This window comes from Hemitrygon akajei, chromosome 23 (genome assembly GCF_048418815.1).
Source record: "Hemitrygon akajei chromosome 23, sHemAka1.3, whole genome shotgun sequence".
NCBI classification, from domain to species: Eukaryota; Metazoa; Chordata; class Chondrichthyes; order Myliobatiformes; family Dasyatidae; genus Hemitrygon; species Hemitrygon akajei.
The window spans coordinates 50,907,484-50,926,635 of record NC_133146.1 but is presented as its reverse complement, the minus strand read 5'-3'; the positions used below and the strand labels follow the sequence as shown (position 1 = coordinate 50,926,635).

At 37.2% G+C, this 19,152-nt stretch overlaps 1 protein-coding gene across 3 annotated transcripts in view; it reads left to right on the top strand.

The window, feature by feature from the left end:
* The window catches only part of LOC140715431 (ubiquitin thioesterase ZRANB1), a 71,749-nt gene that overhangs the window by 32,221 nt on the left and 20,376 nt on the right, over positions 1–19,152 (top strand). For all 3 annotated transcript variants that reach the window (XM_073027612.1, XM_073027611.1, XM_073027613.1), the window contains exons 3-4: positions 2,608–2,795; positions 8,539–8,692. In XM_073027612.1, coding sequence (XP_072883713.1) covers positions 2,608–2,795; positions 8,539–8,692 — 342 coding nt within the window. The remainder of the gene's footprint in view (positions 1–2,607; positions 2,796–8,538; positions 8,693–19,152) is intronic.

Genomic DNA, 19,152 nt, shown 5'->3' with positions numbered 1-19,152 from the left:
AAATATATATACTGCAGCCTACCAGGAAAAGTTATTGATCGCCTTTAACTTAAAAGCAGCGTTTCGCTCGGGTCTAATGCCGCTCCGCCGCTCGCCCCCCGCCGTCCCGTTTATCGCAAACGGCATTTTTCCCACAAGACGCGGCGAAACCGGGTGTGACGTCATAGCATCCCGCGATGTAGTACAGAAAACAAATATAGTTAAAACTCTTCTAACTTTAACTAGAAAATGAATTACTAAGCGAAAATATTATAAACTAAATAACTGCCATAAAGGCAGCACAATGCTTTTCTTCAAGTGTTTTCCATGTTGATGAGGGTGAGTACAAATGACTGATTTACAATAATTTAATTGTGAAAGTGCGCTTGATTTATCGTACAATTTCATTGGACCTCTGTGAACTACTCATCAATTTTATTGGTCTACTGTTACGAGGCAAAATGTTTTTGGCGGCATGAAAAAAACCATGTATTAGCCGCTCCGTATTAAAGGCCGCAGAGTTCAAAGCTGTTCAAAATGTGGGAAAAAAGTAGCGGTTTATAATCCGACATCTACGGTACTTGCTGTGAGCAATTTGTACTTTAGGAATTCTTTGTTTCTGTTTTTAATTGTAATATCAATTGGTTGCCTATCATCGAGGAAAGATGAATGTTTGATCTAATTTTGATAAATCTTTAGAAATCACTTATCTCTGCTTCTGCTGTCATGCCTGTCATTCTAGGTTCACTTTGTTAAAGGTAGAAAAATTCTAGAAAATAGTTTTTCTACAGCTAGGTTCATTTTTTCCCCGCCATTAATGTTAAGGTCCTGTTGCCCATTTTCGTTTTATGCATATTGCATTTTAGTTACAGTGAATAACATTCTTTAGCAAAGTATTGATCTATTTTTCATTTTCTCCCTCTCCAATTAATAAATGTTGTTTTAGTTTAAGTATGCGTCATCTTGTTAAGCCTTGCTTTGTATTTAACGTATCGAGTATTGTAAATTTTAATGAAGTTTTGAACAATCTTTTTTCTGTTCATGCCTTTCCTCATCCTGAACCCCCCCCCCCCCAATAAAACCTCTGTTGTTAATTGAGTGAGCTGGTTTTCTTTCTTCATTTTCCCAATTAAAGATATTATTAGATTGTTATCAAAGTCTGTCTTTGGCTACCCTACCAGTAAGTGCTCACTAGCTTGTATTTGCTTTGCATTAGTGCCCAATCAAATACTGCCCAAATAAGCAGGTTCAATACACTTTTGCACTGTCATAACACTGCCATATGTGAAACACTTTTTGGCTATTCAACATTTTAATTGAATTGTAAGCTGATTCCTGACCTCTGCAGCATTTTCCGCATTATGCCTTGCTCTCTTTTATGATAGGTTTTTAATGTAATTTCTGTTTTCTAGATCAACTGTTTCGACTTCTGCTTTATCTGAAGTGTACATGTGGAAATTATTTCCTGAATGCTCATTGGAAGTGTGCTTCTTTCTTGTATCTAGTGTTATTACTTTTGCATCTTAATGTTTGTGTCCATTCTTAGTTACGTTTCTGCCTTGCTATCTCCTTCAGATCATCATTTGTGGCCACATATATTGACCTCATCCACTCAATTCAGCCTTGGAAAGATTTTTTTCCTGTACCTGTATTTCCCTGGCCTTCTTTAAAAAAAAACTATCTCTTTTTATGTGCAGGGATGTTTTAATGGCTTTTTAATCGTAATGAGCTATCTGAAGCTATTACTGTGCTATTACTGTTCCCCGTGCGTAATTTTCCATATGAAGTCATTGAACATTTCTGTGAACTAACTCATTAGCAAGTGCGGTACGTGAGTTAACAAATACTATTTTGACACAAAATATTTTAAACTTTTTGCCTTGTTTAAAACAAAGTGAGCTAATCTATTAAATTGAGCGGCAGGCTGCTTTTAGCTTTTTAAAATTAGATGACATTAGTACAACAGTTCTTGGGAAAGAAATAAGTGTAGATGATGTTTGATTTAATTATTTCTTCATTACAGTGAGCTGTGTTTGATTTAAAATGAAGTCACAGCTGCCTTTTCCTAAATTGCCTGTTATGAAACATGAAATAAAAATTCAGCAGTTGACAAAACTTTGCTGAAAAATATGCCGTCATTGATGAAGCTTCAAGATATTTTGCTTGCATTTTAAATGATCTGTGAGATGTATCTTTCCCATCCACAGGTATTCATATTGAACTTGCCTTCACATATCTTCTAATTTTCTGTGATGGGGTAAGCTGCAAGCTTTTTCCACTGTCAAAGAATTTTTATTCCTTCTCTTCCAAGCTCCCATAGTATTTAATAAGTTCTTTTAAAAGCATCTTATTTGCTCTCAATTCAGATTTAACTATGTTATCAGAATTAAGAGTTGAAACACTTTTTGCCATTAAGCAAATATTTAAAGGCAGAATCTATAGGTTCCATTTAGCAAGTTTTTAAAAAAAAAGTTGTCCTTTAACTGTTTATATTTTGAATGATTTCTAATCATTTACTGTTTTCATAGAAATGCGCCAAGTTCCAAATTCTGTGTCTTATGTTGACAAAATCAGTATGTAGCAATATTTAACAGGTATCTTAATTTGCACATTCATTGTATTCTGCAGGAGTAGTAGAGGGGGATCTGGCTGCAGTGGAAGCTTACAAGTCATCTGGAAGTGACATTGCTCGTCAGCTTGTATCCGATGAAGTACGTCTGTTGAATCGACCTTCTGCTTTTGATGTAGGTTACACCCTTGTACACCTTGCTATCCGTTTTCAGAGACAGGACATGCTGGCAGTTTTGTTGACAGAGGTAAGTTGATCAATAAAACTTTTCTGTATTTTAACCACCCACTTAAAATGACCCACATTTCTGTTGGCCAAAACAAGAGTTGATATCAAATGTATTGCAGGTTAAGTCTAGTGAATTTTGTAAACTAAAATAGAGGGAACCAATATAAATTCAAATTACATCTTCTACTTGAGGTACATATTAGTAAGTGTAGCATTCAATTTTTTTTTCACCATGAAATACCATGGCAGATATTTCTGGGAATAATACAGAAGGTGCAAGATCAGTTAATTCCAAAGAGGAAGAAAGATTCTAAGGGGAGTAGAGGGTGACCGTGGCTAACAAGGGAAGTCAAGGACAGTTTAAAAATAAAAGAGAAGTAGTATAACATAGCAAAGATGAGCGGGAAGCCAGAGGATTGGGAAACTTTTAAAGAGCAACAGAAGATAACTACAAACCCCACTTCCAGAACAGTTGGGATATTTTCCAAAATACAATAAAAACAAAAATCTGTGATATGTTAATTCACGTGAACCTTTATTTAACTGACAAAAGTACAAAGAAAAGATTTTCAATAGTTTTACTGACCAACTTAATTGTATTTTGTAAATATACACAAATTTAGAATTTGATGGCTGCAACACACTCAACAAAAGTTGGGACAGAGGCATGTTTACCATTGTGTTACATCACCTTTCCTTTTAATAACACTTTTTAATCGTTTTGGAACTGAATATACTAATTGTGGTAGATTTGCAATTGGAAATTTTGTCCATTCTTGCTTGATATAAGACTTCAGCTGCTCAACAGTCCGTGGTCTCCGTTGTCTGATTCTCCTCTTCATGATGCGCCATACATTTTCAATAGGAGATAGATCTGGACTGGCAGCAGGCCAGTCAAGCACATGCACTCTGTGTCTACAAAGCCACGCTGTTGTAGCCTGTGCAGAATGTGGTCTGGCATTGTCCTGCTGAAATAAGCATGGACGTCCCGGGAAGAGACGTCGCCTTGATGGCAGCATATGTCTCTCTAAAATCCTAATATATGCCTCAGAGTCAATGGTACCTTCACATACATGCAACTCACCCATGCAGTGGGCACTGATGCACCCCCATACCATCACAGATGCTGGCTTTTTGCACCTTTCGCTGATAACAATCAGGATGGTCGTTTTCATCTTTGGCATGGAGAACTCGACACCCGTTTTTTCCGAAAACTAGCTGAAATGTGGACTCATCTGACCACAGCACACGGTTCCACGGTCTTTCGGTCCATCTGAGATGAGCTCGGGCCCAGAGAACTCGCCGGCATTTCTGCATAGAGTTGATGTATGGCTTCCTCCGTGTGTAATACAGTTTCAAGTTGCATTTCTGGATGCAGTGACGGACTGTGTTAAGTGACAATGGTTTTCTGAAGTACTCCCGAGCCCAGGTGGCTATAATTGTCACAGTAGCATGACGGTTTCTTAGGCAGTGCCGCCTGAGGGCTCAAAGATCACACGCATTCAATGGTGGTTTCCAACCTTGCCCTTTACGCACTGAGATGTCTCTGAATCTTTTCACAATATTATGTACTATAGATGTTGAAAGACCTAAATTCTCTGCAATCTTGCGTTGGGAAATGTTCCTTTTGAACTGACTAACAATTCTCTCACGAATTTTGGCACAAAGGGGTGAGCCACGACCCATCCTTGCTTGCAAAGACTGAGCCTTTGATGGATGCGACTTTTACACCCAGTCATGATACCTCACCTGCTACCAATTAGCCTGCTTAATGTGGAGTCTTCCAAACCGATGTTACTTGAATATTCTGTGCACTTTTCAAATCTTATTTTAACTCTGTCCCAACTTTAGTTGAGTGTGTTGCAGCCATCAAATTCTAAATTTGTGTATATTTACAAAATACAATTAAGTTGGTCAGTAAAACTATTGAAAATTTTTTCTTTGTACTTTTGTCAGTTAAATAAAGGTTCACGTGAATTAACATATCACAGATTTTTGTTTTTATTGCATTTTGGAAAATATCCCAACTGTTCTGGAAATGGGGTTTGTAAAAAGGCAATACGGGGAGAAAAGATGAGGTATGAAGGTAAGCTAGCCAAGAATATAAAGGAGAATAGTAAAAGCTTCTTTAGGTATATGAAGAGGAAAAAAATTAGTTAAGACCAAAGTTGGGCCCTTGAATTTATTATGGGGATCAAGGAATTGGCAAATGAGTTGAACAGGTACTTTGGATCTGTCTTCACTAGGGAAGACACAGACATCCTCCAGATGTAATATTGGCCGGAGGACCTAGGGTAACGGACGAACTGAAAGAAATTCACATTAGGCAGAAAATGGTGTTGGGTAGACTGATGGGACTGAAGGCTGATAAATCCCCAGGGCCTGATAGTCTGCATCCCAGGGTACTTAAGGAGGTGGCTCTAGAAATCGTGGGCACATTGGTAATCATTTTCCAGTGTTCTATAGATTCACGATCAGTTCCTGAGGATTGGAGGGTAGCTAATGTTATCCCGCTTTTTAAGAAAGGAGGGAGAGAGAAAACAGGGAATTATAGACCAGTTTAGCCTGACATCAGTGATGGGGAAAATGCTGGAGTCAATTATAAAAGATGAAATAGCGGCACATTTGGATAGCAGTAACAGGATAGGTCTGATCAGGCAGTGAAGAAAGCTAATGGCATGTTGGCCTTCATAACAAGGGGAGTTAAGTATAGGAACAAAGAGGTCCTTCTGCAGTTGTACAGCGCCCTGATGAGACCACACCTGGAGTATCATGTTCAGTCTTGGTCTCCAAATTTGAGGAAGGACATTCTTGCTATTGAGGGAATGCAGCAGCGTAGGTTCACGAGGTTAATTCCCGGGATGGCAGGACTGTCATATGTTGAAAGATTGAAATGACTGGGCTTGTATACACTGGAATTTAGAAGGATGAGAGGGAATCTGATTGAAACATATAAGATTATTAAGGGATTGTACACGCTAGAGGCAGGAAACATGTTCCCGATGTTGGGGGAGTCCAGAACCAGAGGCCACAGTTTAAGAATAAGGGGTAGGCCATTTAGAATGGAGTTCAGGAAAAACTTTTTCACCCAGAGAGTTGTGGATCTATGGAATGCTCTGCCTCAGAAGGCAGTGGAGGCCAATTCTCTGGATGCTTTCAAGAAAGAGTTAGATAGAGCTCTTAAAGATGGCGGAGTCAAGGGATATGGGGAGAAGGCAGAAACGGGGTACTGATTGTGGATGATCAGCCATGATCACAGTGAATGACGGTGCTGGCTTGAAGGGCCGAATGGCCTACTCCTGCACCTATTGTCTATGAGGCTTAACATCTTAAAAAAAAAAGTTCTGCTGCCTGGATGGCTAGATTTACAGATTAAATTTAATCAGAAACTAGCGGTGCTGTGTATTGCTTACCCTGATCACCTGATTAATATTGCACTGTCAAAAGTTACTGCTGTTGAAGAGCTGAGAGACTTTCATCATTGGTTGTGGGGTTGCTTTTAAACATGCAAATAAGCTGAAGGTGTTGATGTACAGTGTGAGAGATTTGCAAAATAGACAAACTTGCTATTGACTTCTGTTATGCTGCATAAGCCGACAATTTGCTCGTCATGAAAATACTGCATTGGTTGCACTAATGAGTCTCCTGAATCATCCTGAATTTGTCAAGAAACTGAAGAAAAATAAACATTTTTGATAGTCCAATTTTACATACCCTGAAGGCATTGTCAAGAATTTGAGATCCTGCTTCCTGGATGGCTAGATTTACACAGATTAAATTAACCAGAAATTGGTCCTGCTCTGTATTGCTTAACCTACTCACCTGATAGATATTGCACTGTCAAGAGTTACTACTGTTGAAGAGCTGAGAAATTTTTCATCATTGGTGTGGGGTTGCTTTCAAACATGCAAAGTAAGCTAAAGGTGGTGTTTTACACATGGAAAGGGCATTAGATTTTTCCATACTATTTGAAAAGTAAGCTAAAGGTGGTGTTTTACACATGGAAAGGGCATTAGATTTTTCCATACTATTTGAAAAGTAAGCTAAAGGTGGCGTTTTACACTTGGAAAGGCATTAGATTTTTCCGTACTGTTGCCACCATGTCTCCCAGTGCACTTATTGGATTCTGGCAATCAAAAATTCCTAATCAAATGCAAAGGCTCTGGAGACTAGAGAATGCAATTGATTCTAGAAAATCTTACAAACTTGGAAAAAGGGAGAATTAGAATAAACTTGCCAATAATTTGGCACTAAATTGAACACATTTAGTGTTCAATGATGAATGAGATAAAGTTGTATCCTGTAACTTCTGATTGTTCATGCTAAAGTTTTTTTTAAATTTTGGAAATATCAGCCAGGTTTTTGACCTCTTAAGGTAAATATTGATGCATACTATCACTAGAGATAAGGCTGATTTATACTTGTGCATCGCATCTATGCAGTCCCTTACGCCGTAGGGTGACATGCACCTCCTCAAAAAAGTAACTCATGCGACATGGCAATGCAGGCCGCACCAACTGTGACTTGTCTGCTTGGTAGCATCGCATTTCCTTCTATGCATTTTCAGTTGCTTCTTCTCCGCCATGTCTGTACACCGATATGAAATAGCTGAACCAAATCGTCAAATCTACCTGCCGACATGCGAAAATGTTTGAAATGCATTTTCTCGACCATGTCTCTCATGAAGAAACTCAACACAGTGGCATAGAAACCCCACCGCCAACTAGTGTTTTGGTGTACACCGATGTTTGCTCGATACGGCGTAGAGCCTACGCAGAAGTGAAAATCAGGGCTACAGCGTAGCCCGTACGAGTGCTTCAGCTGTTTGAAACCAAAGATACAACTTTACATTTCAAAGAGTGTACTGCTGTGGAAGCATGCTTGTGCCTGACAGTGTGAAACAGGATGTGTGGTGGCTTTTAGGAGCAACAACCAAAGCTCACTGCTCAGTTTCAAAGTGATATGGAAAACCTTTGAATAAATCAATGTTCAATGCAGTACACTTATATTTTTTTTTACCTCCAAGAGAGCATTTGTAATCTAGAATTTCTGGAAAAAAGTTACTTGTTTGAGGCACCACAATAACCCTTTTCATTCTTTATTAAAATGAATAATCTGTTATACAGAAAAATTAAGTTTCTTGTCATGAACAAAAACAGGTTTTGAAGTTAACTAGGTAGAAGTTGATTTCAAAACAAAGCTACTGATTTGTGGATAACAGAGGAAACAGATGTTGCAGTGACAGTATAGAAGTTGAACACTGAAGATGGCAACATTTAAATAAGATTACATACAATTCATTATATGACTTAAAAAAATTGCTTCCCCATTGGTTGTGCATTGTGAGTGTAAATAACTTGCATTACATTTAGCCAAGTTCAAAAATGCCTTTCGTAGGCATTTTTAAATCAGTTGGGGAAGATGTCAATTTGGTTGTGGAATATGAAGTGTTGCCTTTTGAAAATGTTGACTATAGCTAGAAGGCTGTTATCCAAACAGTAATGAAAAAAATGTGTTAGAAAATTGAAGTGAACATGTAATACTGAAACCCAGTTTCCTATTACTGAGAAACCTAGTTACAATTTGGATCAGTGACCTGTGATATGATATAAACTACCATTGACCTGAAACATTAGCTCTGAGTGTTGCTAGTATTATCAAGTTTCCAACATCACCAGGGATTAGTTTTTGCTTATTATGTGTTGAAACAATTTAATTTCTGAAGTAATTTAATAATTTATGTCTGTGTGCTTTTTCTTCAGGTGTCTCAGCAAGCAGCGAAGTGCATCCCTGCAATGGTATGTCTGGAGCTTACTGAACAGATACGGCGTGAAATAGCTGCATCACTTCATCAACGCAAGGGAGATTTTGCTTGCTATTTCCTAACTGATCTGGTGACATTTACATTACCTGCAGGTAACAACTATATTCAAAGGGATGTATCAGATGATTTGACTCATAATATGTCGCCTGTTTTAATAACTATCAATCTGAAACTGAAATCAATTGTACATGCTGAGGTATTTTTATTTGAAGAAGTGAGTGTGCATTTGAGGTAGGATGTAATATGTTATCAGTAATATCATCTTTCTCAATGTGAAGTGAGAAATGTGCTCTGAACAGGTGGAATTATAATTGGATGCATTGATTTCCCAACACGCATTAGCACCAAGTCAGACTATGCTTTTTATTTTACAATAGCAATTTATATTCATTTAGTGCTTTTTGTATGTTTAAAAAATTCTTAAGAATTTATGGGATGTAATCAAACAAATATGTCTGAAGGTTCAGACATACAGTAGCTTTAACCATAAGAGATCCCAAGACTGGAACTTTAAAAGGCTATTTAAAGGAGATTTGGGAAGCTGGTAAAGTGGAAGGATTAAGGCACTTCAACCAGGCACATCACTGATGTAAGCAACATTATTTTAGGACTAAGTTAACCATTGGGTTTTGTTTTTTATTCCCAGCAGCTGCACGGGTCGTCCATTCAAAGAAATCTCTGTCATCATTTAACATTTTAAAGCAAATTCTACCTATTGGTTGAATAATATCTGCTTTGATGATTTGGTTGAGTTTGTTCAGTTGCAAGTTGAATCCTGCTGAGATGTAATCCACAATTCAAATTGGCTGGCCTGCAGTGCTTGTCACTGTTTGACCCCAAACTCCTTTGGCAAAAGACAGATTCATCTGGAAATTCTGCTACTAAAGTTCACTGACTTCCATTCTCTTTCATGCAACTATATCCAAAGTTCTGAGCCTGATACATGATTTGACTGTGATTAGTGTTACGGATTCAGCAACAATAAATATATGAGTGAGGCAGGGGTTTTTGTAACAAATAACATGTTTATTAAACACTGAAAAACAAACCACTCACGTAACCGGAAATCAGCTGCTGTGCGGCAGCTTAAACAGTTCTTAAAGCAATGTTGCAAAAACAGTTCTTCAAAGTAGTATTGCAAAAGTTCAAAATGCTTACAGTCCATTTAAGGGAGAGACTTTTTAAGACAATTTAAATTCTCTTTCACGTCGTGTTGTTTCGATTCCCAGTCGAACTACTTCCCACGAAGAATTTAGGAAGATGAAGAATGAAATGGCTTAAAGGCACTGACCTTTACAAAACTGTTCCCAATCCTTTCTGCTATTTACAGGGATTAACACGGGCACAGTCAACGAATTCCTTCCAAATGAGGATCAGACAAGGTCGAACCCGTTTCACCATCGAAATAGACTTTCCTCGATCTTTTAACTCTCGAACTCCAATCTTCACTCTCCACTGATTCTCAACTAGCAGTATTATAAAGAAACTGCTGGCAATGCCCTTTTAAACTTTAGGCATTAAATAAAACTTCCATCTTTCAACTAAACTGCGTCATAACATTAAATCACGCAGTGGCATGAAGTCAACATGGCAAATCCAGCCACGAACTGCCCCTCCTCACAGGGAGGGGTCCTTGTTTTGAACCCTGTAAAAAAAAACACCTGTCACATGACCTCTACTGGCGGGAAAATGACGTCACTCCACCATCACAAAACCATTACCTCGTCCAGTATAGCTTCAACACCTATCATGTGACAAGGGTACCACTGTCACGTGTCACGGGTACGTAACATTAGTTTCTCCAGTATAAACTGATAACCTTATAGTTTGTGGGTATAATTGGCATTGGTCTCATTCTGTAAATAAGAGTAATGTTCCCCTAATCCTAGTTGCTTCAAATAATGCTAGATTTATTTGTGCTCTTACTTGAGACCATTGCAACCTTTCACCTATATCATCATTGCCAGCACAAACAGAATCTGCAATCTTGAATTAATGACTGTCTTCTGTAATCGCCCTCTGTATCTTTAGATTTTTTTCTTGATTTGAAGTTCGACAATGCAAATTATTTAAAAGTGATCTTTTATCTGTGAAATTTGGTTCAAATATTCTTAGTTCAATATTCTTATATGTACTGTAATTGGGTATTTCCATCTTGGGCTTGGTTATTTTCTATAAGAACTTTTATTCCTATGCAGTTTACTGCTGCTGTTTGAACATTCTAACTAAGCTGTACTTTTTTAATCTTTTATTGAATCCCCAATTACTTATCATAAAATGTATATTGAATGTGGATGAATAAGTTGGTATACACCTGTCTACCAATCTCCCTTAAATCCACAACCTGAAGACTAAATGCAATTTTGCAAGCAAAAACAAATTGTAAATTAATCCTATTTTATTTTCCCCACATTCTGTCAGCTTCCCAGGTTCCAGCATTCTCCAACCACACAGTAGGGGAAATCTTGATAATTGTTTATTATTAATATATATTATCTACTGTTAAGTGACTAATTAGGGATGTGAACAATTATCTATTGTTGGAGTAACTGAGTGCAGAAGAAAGGCAAGTTTATGCTTCAGATACATTGATGAAACTACATCTGGAGTACAATATAAGGTATTGATTGTTGTCTTAATTGAACAAAGATGTTAATGCATTGAGAGCAGTTAGTTTGTCTTATGGCTAAGCTTGTATTTGCAGGAGTTTAAAGAAAGAGAGGAGACATGATTGAAACATGAGTGAATTTGAAATGTATTTCCTCTTGGGGGCAGGGGAAAATTTAGAAAATATTTCTGAAGATCATGAGCCTACGTAACTCAATTATAAAAGCAATGTTTCTGAAGATTTTTTTTTCAGCAGAGCTAAACTTGGATATACAGAATACTGCCTCCAATGATATGTGCCAAAATAATAACAGATAGAGTAGGCCTGGCGGGGGTGGGGTGGGGGGGGGGTCTGAGTAACCAATTATGTTCCTGTTTTTTATGTTCATATACTTGCGTGCATCATTTTATTCAACTGAAGTATTGTATTTTGGGAAGTCAAATAAGGGTAGGATTTGTACAAAGTCTGCAGATGCTGGGAACTCAAAGCAGAACATCTTGGGACTAGAAATCAATAAATGTAATACAGGTATCAGCATTTGCATGATTTAACCATGGTGCAAATGTTCAGTGCATTACCTACTTTTTTGGCAAGCTTTATATTATTCTAAGATGGACCTTTTCAACTATGTAACTTTATATTTAACCATAATGCTAGATGTCTTTGCGCTGCTGCATTTTGGGGACAAACTGTGGTTATGCCCCCAGACAACAGGAGCATCCAGTCTGCCTCATATGATTCACTATTTCTTTGATATGCACTTCTGACTTCTAGATTAGATTATCCCATTATTATAAAGAGGAAAACCAAGGGTATTCTGTAAATATTCAGGGGATTTACAGGAGCGTTACATACCAAGACCAGTCATTATAACCATTCAGAATGTAGTGGTGAACCAACTTTCTGACTATTCAAGTCCACCTGATGGATGATTGGGAGTGGGGGGTGGGGAGGAAGCTCATATACAAACTGAGATTGTGGCAAGTTACAATATAAAGCTTGCCAAAAAATGTAGGTAATGCACTGAACATTTGCACCATGGTTAAATCATGCAAATGCTGATACCTGTATTATATTTATTGATTTCTAGTCCCAAGATGATACTTTTCTAGGATGCTCATGCCTCTGAGGAATAAAACAATAACATTTTCAGTGCTAGTAGAATGAGTGATGCCTCTGGGGATCTGTTTAGTTATTTCTGAACTCTGTGGTTACTGAATTCAAAAGTTTATTGATTTAACAATGAAAAATTTTAAATGAACGTCAACATGTACGTGATTCCAGATTTCTGTTTTACTGTTGATTCTGAATTGGATATCTAATGTTCATTCTAGTTTATTGTCATGGGTTTACATATCACTGACCAAATGCCATGAAAATTAGCTTTTTGCAGCAGCACATTATATTACAAATTTGCATAAATTAACATTTGTATATAACTTTCAAGACAAAATAAAAATAAACATTACTAGATTACTGCAAGTTCAATCAAATATAATACAAGGTAGAGTTAGGGCTTTTCAGGCCAGTTCAAGACCCTAATGGCAGTGGGGAAGATGTTGAACCTTGAGGTGAACTGTACCTCCTGTATGATGACACCAACGAGAGCAGAAGGTTTTACTGATGGATGTCGCCTTCCTGAGATGTTGCCTTTTGTAGACGGTGGAGAGAGCCAATGGAAGCTCATCTAGCTATCCAGCATGGTATTTTTTATGGAGGTAGCTTGAGGAGATATTTTTACTTGAATGAACAGAGTATCCCTTAAGGGAGTATCTGATATGCAAGGAACTAACCCAGCAGGTCAGTTGACTTATTCTGTTCAATAGTTGATACAGAATCAGTTGTTATACAGTTAATAAGAAAAATCTGAATCAGGTTTAATATCACTGGCATATGCTGTGAAATTTTTTTTGCGGCAACATAATTTAAAAAACTGAATTACAGCAAATATAACTTGGTAGTTAAATTAGTGCATAAAAAGTAGTGAGGTAGTGTTTATGGGATCAATATCCACTCAGAAATCGGATGGAAGAAGTTGTTTCTGGATCATTGCATATGCATGGCATCATAATATTTTTTTTTGAAAAAGATGAGGGGGCAATGGGGAGCTGTGAAACAGCTTGATATCAATGACAGAATAAATCATGCTAATTCAGGTATTTAGAAATTTTTTCAGTGCCAGTAAAAATGTCTTGTCAAGTTCCTGATGAAATCACATCTGCAGTATTGTGTACAGGTGTTATCTCTTATCAAATGAGCAATGTATTCACAAAGAGATAGTGCAATTAATTTCAGCAGATTTACTTACTGGTGGGGAGTTGATGACAGAGATTAATCAGACTGAGTGAGATATGTCTGTGTTGAAGTGTGCAAAATTTTCAAAACTTGACAGGGTAGATACAATGTTTTATCCTGGCCAGTGGCTCTCAAATTTTTTTATGTATGCCGTGGACCAATATCATTAAGCAAGGTGTCTGTGGACCCCAGGTTGGGAGCCCCTGACCCTAGCTAAGGTATCTATATGTAGTGATCATTGCATCAAAATAAGGAGAATCAACTTCTCATCACAACTGAGATATTGAAATCTTGTTGAAATGAAGAAAATTGCGAACCTAAGGAAACTACTCAAGAGCTGACGAGTATTAGTCACCAACGATGTTACAGACACCAATCAACAAATCATAATTCAAGTAGTATTAAATAATAGGCACTTGCATTTTGAGTTTGTATAAGTATGCTGAAGCTGATCAAACATTTGAAGTTGTTTGAACTGATTCTATTTACCATACTTCACTGCTTTATATAAAGCTGATTTTTTTTTGCACTTAAAAATGCAAGCATTGATCTGCAGAACAGCAGACTGCATAGTACAAGTCCCAGTGATGATGGTTAAGAGGCAATTATTCTACTTTGCTGAGAAGTCACATAGAAATTCACTGCCAGAGCAGTGGCTATTTGTAAAATTGTTAATTAATGTTCTGTGCAAGACTGAGGCAAAATTACACTTTATCAAATTATTTTCAGGAATTTTGAATGACTAAGTAAAAAAAGCCTATCCATTTTCTAAAATCATCTGTACACTCCAGATGAGATTCATAATAGATAGTGTTCCGCTAAGGTTTGTTAATGTTCTAATTTGTACTTACTTAATATAATACTTAATATAACATAATGATTGTATAAAGTAATGCATTAAATAGAATTATAGTTTTACAGCACAAATAGGCTTCACTTTATTGTGCCCATGCATATTTTAAATAAGGATATGTCCATTACACTGAAATGAAATTGTGGATGTAAATTTTGTGGCTACTTTCATATTTTGGGATGTTTTTAAATAGTGAAGGAAACTAGTTTAATATTGACTGAATCTGTAGTTATCAGATATAATAATCCAAAATCAGCAGATTTGATGTTGGGGAAAACTTTGAGTCAGGTTATGCTCGATCAGACTTGGAATCCGGACTTGTCACCTGCTCAGTTTGCCCATCTGGGTAAAGAATTTTGGGTGAAATAAACTCTACATGTGATGAATTGAATTGAGAAGGGTTAAGATTTAGATTTAATTAATTTGGATTCAAATTTAAATAATTAAAAATTAAAATGAATTAATTGAAAACATCTTTAAATTAATAATTTAACAGCATCTAAGATAAAGTAACCTAACAGTCCTGGCATAAAACTTTTTATATATATATTTATATATATATATATATGTGTGTGTGTGTGTGTGTGTATATATGTATATGTATATATATATATATGTGTGTGTGTGTGTGTATATATATATATGTGTGTGTGTGTGTGTGTGTGTATGTATATATATCTTCTCTTCAGCTTTTTAATGCCAAGTTCAGTGGAAATCCACCAGAAAAACATTTCAGCATGTATATTGTATTCATTTCTCTGACATTAAATGCACCTTTGAAACCTTTGAATAAAAATGAGCCATTAGGGTATAGCCACAGAGCAACGTATATGTCATTCAGCTACGTAGGTTTGCAATTCATCATGCAATTTAAGCCCTAAATGATTTATCTTCAACCTGGATGCATCATTTTTACTTCATTTGTATCTTTGAATTTTGAAAGAAAAAGGAACTTAGTTTATGTAATAATTTTGCCTGAGCTTGCCAGTAGCACTTTACATAATGAAAATGCTTTTCTAGATAGCAGCCAAGATACCAATTTTAGTTAAAATACCAGTCACAGTTAACAGTAGTACTTGCACTGATGGTTCTTGGATGCTCTGTTGATCATGAAGCTGTATGATGGTTTTAATCGCTAAATATTAGCTGTTAATCCAAAGGTCAACTGCACTAACCTAGATTCCATTGACACCTCACTGCAAAGGACAAAAATAATTCCTATTTATGGAGGCATAAATTGACAAGGAGCAACTAATGCTGATCAGCTCAAAGCAGATTATGTCTTGAGTTCTTTGAGCGAAAGCGTTAATTAATTTTTGCAAATGTCGCATTCTGAGCACCTGTTTCAAAGCTGTAGGTAGAAACCAGGATATGGTTTATCTTTGATACTTCTAGATATACCTTGTTATGGCTGTGCAACATGACAGCAACTTTCAGGGACACTGATGTTCTCTTTTCTAGGACTGACTCGGACTTTAATTGGATGTGAGAGGCTAGAAGTGGTAAACTTTTCAAAATTATTCTTCAGCTGGTGCCAAATGAATGACAGGTTATGTTTAAAAACAAAGGATCAATATATAGAACCAAAAAGGACTCTGCTTGCAAAATAATAGATCTGAATAAATTGTGTAAAACTACTTGCTGTAGAAATTCACTAAAATGACGTTTGTGTATGTAGCTCATAAGTGGAAGATGTAAAAAAAAATAGTTTTTGGCTCATAAAAATGAGATTTGCAGATTTGAAGGAACATCTTGATCAACACACAATGTTGGAAGAACTTATCAAGTTAGACAGCATCTATGGAGGGGAATAAACAGTCAATGTTTCGGACTGAGACCCTTCATTAAGAGTGAAGAGGAAATATGCACAAGTCAGGGGAGGGGGAGCAGTAGAAACTGGAAGCTTTGAGGTGAAATTGGGTGAAAGGGTGTTGGGAGAAGGATGATGCATAAAACTGGGAGCAGTTGGGTGGGAGAATTAAGCAGAGGTTAATGGGCTGAAGAAGGAATCTGTTAGGAGAGGACATGGAAGAAAGGGGAAGGAGTAAGGGAACCCGGGGCGCTGACAGGCTTGTGAGGAGAAGAGAAGGGATGAGAGGGTTACCAGAATGATGAATTGAAAATGGGAGGAGGGGAAATTACCAGAATTTGGAAAAATTGATGTTCCTGCCATCTGATTGGAGGCTACCCAGATGGAATTTGAGATGTTGCTCCACCAACCTGAGTTTGACTTCATCATAGTATCGAAGAGGACATAGGCAGACATGTCAAAGTAAGGCTAATGAAATGGGAACCTTTCTATATTGGGAGCTAGAGCATAAAGCAGAAATTTTTGTTGTAATTGTATAAAGGTTTGGTTAGACTACCGTAGATTCCAGATTTTAAGCCGCTACTTTTTTCCCACATTTTGAACAGCTTTGAACTTTGCGGCCTTTAAAACGGAGCGGCTAATACATGATTTTTTTCATGCCGCCTCGTAAACATTTTGCCTCATAACAGTAGACCAATAAAATTGATGAGTAGTTCACAGAGGTCCAATGAAATTGTACGATAAATCAAGCGCACTTTCACAATTAAATTATTGTAAATCAGTCATTTGTACTCACCCTCATCAACATGGAAAACACTTGAAGAAAAGCATTGTGCTGCCTTTATGGCAGTTATTTAGTTTATAATATTTTCGCTTAGTAATTCATTTGTTAGTATGTTTTCTGTACTACAGCCCGGAATGCTAGACGTCACATCCGGTTTCGCCGCGTCTTGTGGGAAATGTTTGCGATAAACGCGAAAGTGGGGGGCATTACGCGAGCACATCAGCCGAGCTCATCAGACCCGATCGCATCAGCCGAGCTCATCAGACCCGATTAGACCCGATCGCGTTACGCGAGCTGATTAGACCCGATCGAAAACGCTGCTTTTAAGTTAAAGGCGATCAATAACTTTTCCTGGTAGGCTGCAGTATATATATTTTTTACCAGTCGTTAGGAGATATTGGAATGTTGTTCAGTAAAGAAGTATACGCAACGTATATTTAAAAGTAGCCGCGTTACGGGCACGGTTCGAAAAAAAGCATTTGCAATATGTATTTGTTTTTGTTACCATATGGATTTAATTAAAAGTTAAAAAATCCTTACGTGTAATATCTTTCTGTGTAAATATCTCATATTACAACGTGGGACACCTGCGGCCGAAAATCCGGTGCGGCCTGTATAATTAAAAAATTGATTTTATTTCTAAAATTAGAGCCAGCGGCTTTTAATCAGGTGCGCTCTGTAGTCCTCAGTATTATTACTATGTTCAATAACTTCTTGATAGTGTGACCATTGGAACTCTGGCAACATTTGCAGTGTTGCCAGAGTTCCAATGGTCACACTATCAAGAAGTTATTGAACATAGTAATAATACTGAGGTTTTGGTATTTCAAGCAAATTGAGAAAATGCAAAGAGGCCTTTTCTGCTTACGATGGCAGGGAATATCTGGTCTGTTTCAGAATTGGGACCTTAAAAAAACAAAACTTGGAAATTTATAATTTTGATGCCAAAAGAAGAATTTAAATGTCTGATCTCATTTCTTAGAAAGAAAGTTAAATATACTGTTGTTCTTTATTACAGATGGAATATAGTACAGTGGTGCTAGAAAGTTTGTGAACCCTGTATAATTTTCTCTAGTTTTGCATAACTATGGCCTAAAATGTGATCAGATCATCACACAAGTCCTCAAGCTAGATGAAGAGAACTCTCATAAATAACAAAAAACATTATACTTATTCATTTATTTATTGAGAAAAATGATCCAATATTACATGTATTTGTTAGAATGTATGTAAATCTCTGGGGTAATGCCTTTTACAAAAGCTATTTGGAATCAGATGCTCCAATCAATGAGATGAGATTGGAGGTGTGGGTTGTAGAGGTGCCCTGCCTAATAAAAAAGACACAAAGTCAGGTTACTGACAGAGCCTACTCTTCTCAAGAAAGATCTGTTTATGTGCACTACACCTTGATCAAAGCAGCTTTCAGAGGACTTTAGAAGAAGAATTGTAGAGATGCCTGAAGCTGGAAAAGGCTACAAAAGCTTTTCTGAAGCCCTGAGTGCTCATCAGTCCGTGGTAAGAGATTTTTGTCTACAAATGGAGGAATTATAATACTTTTGCTCCTCCCCCGGGAGTGGGCGTCCTGCAAAGATCACAGCAAGAGCACAACATGTAATGCTGAAAGAGGTAAAAAAAAAAAAAAATCCATGGCTAACAGCAAAAGATCTGCAGAAATCTGTAGAACTTGCTAAAGTCTCTGTTCAAGTGTCTATTGTAAGATAAATACTGAACAGGAATGGTGTTCATGGAAGGACACCATAGAAGAAACCACTGCTCAAAAATGTTATTGCTCTGTGTCTCAAGTTTGCAAAAAGCCACCTGGATGCTCTGCAACACTTTTGGGACAATGTTCTGTGGACAGATGAGACAAAAATTGAACTTTTTGGCAGAAACACACATTGCTATGTTTGGAGGAAAAAGGGCACTGCACACCAACACCAAAACCTCATCTCAACTGTGAGGCATGGTGGAAGGAGCATCATGGTTGGGGCTGCTTTGTTGCCTCAGCTGGACAGCTTGCAGTTGTTGAGGGAGCAATGAATTCAAAAATTGTATCAGGATATTTTTCAGGAGAATGTCAGGGTAGTGTCCATCACCTGAAACTTAAAAGAAGTTGGATAATGCAACAAGACGATCTGAAAGGCGAGAATAAGTTAACAACAGAATGGTTTAAAAAGAACAAAATTTGTGTTTTGAAATGGC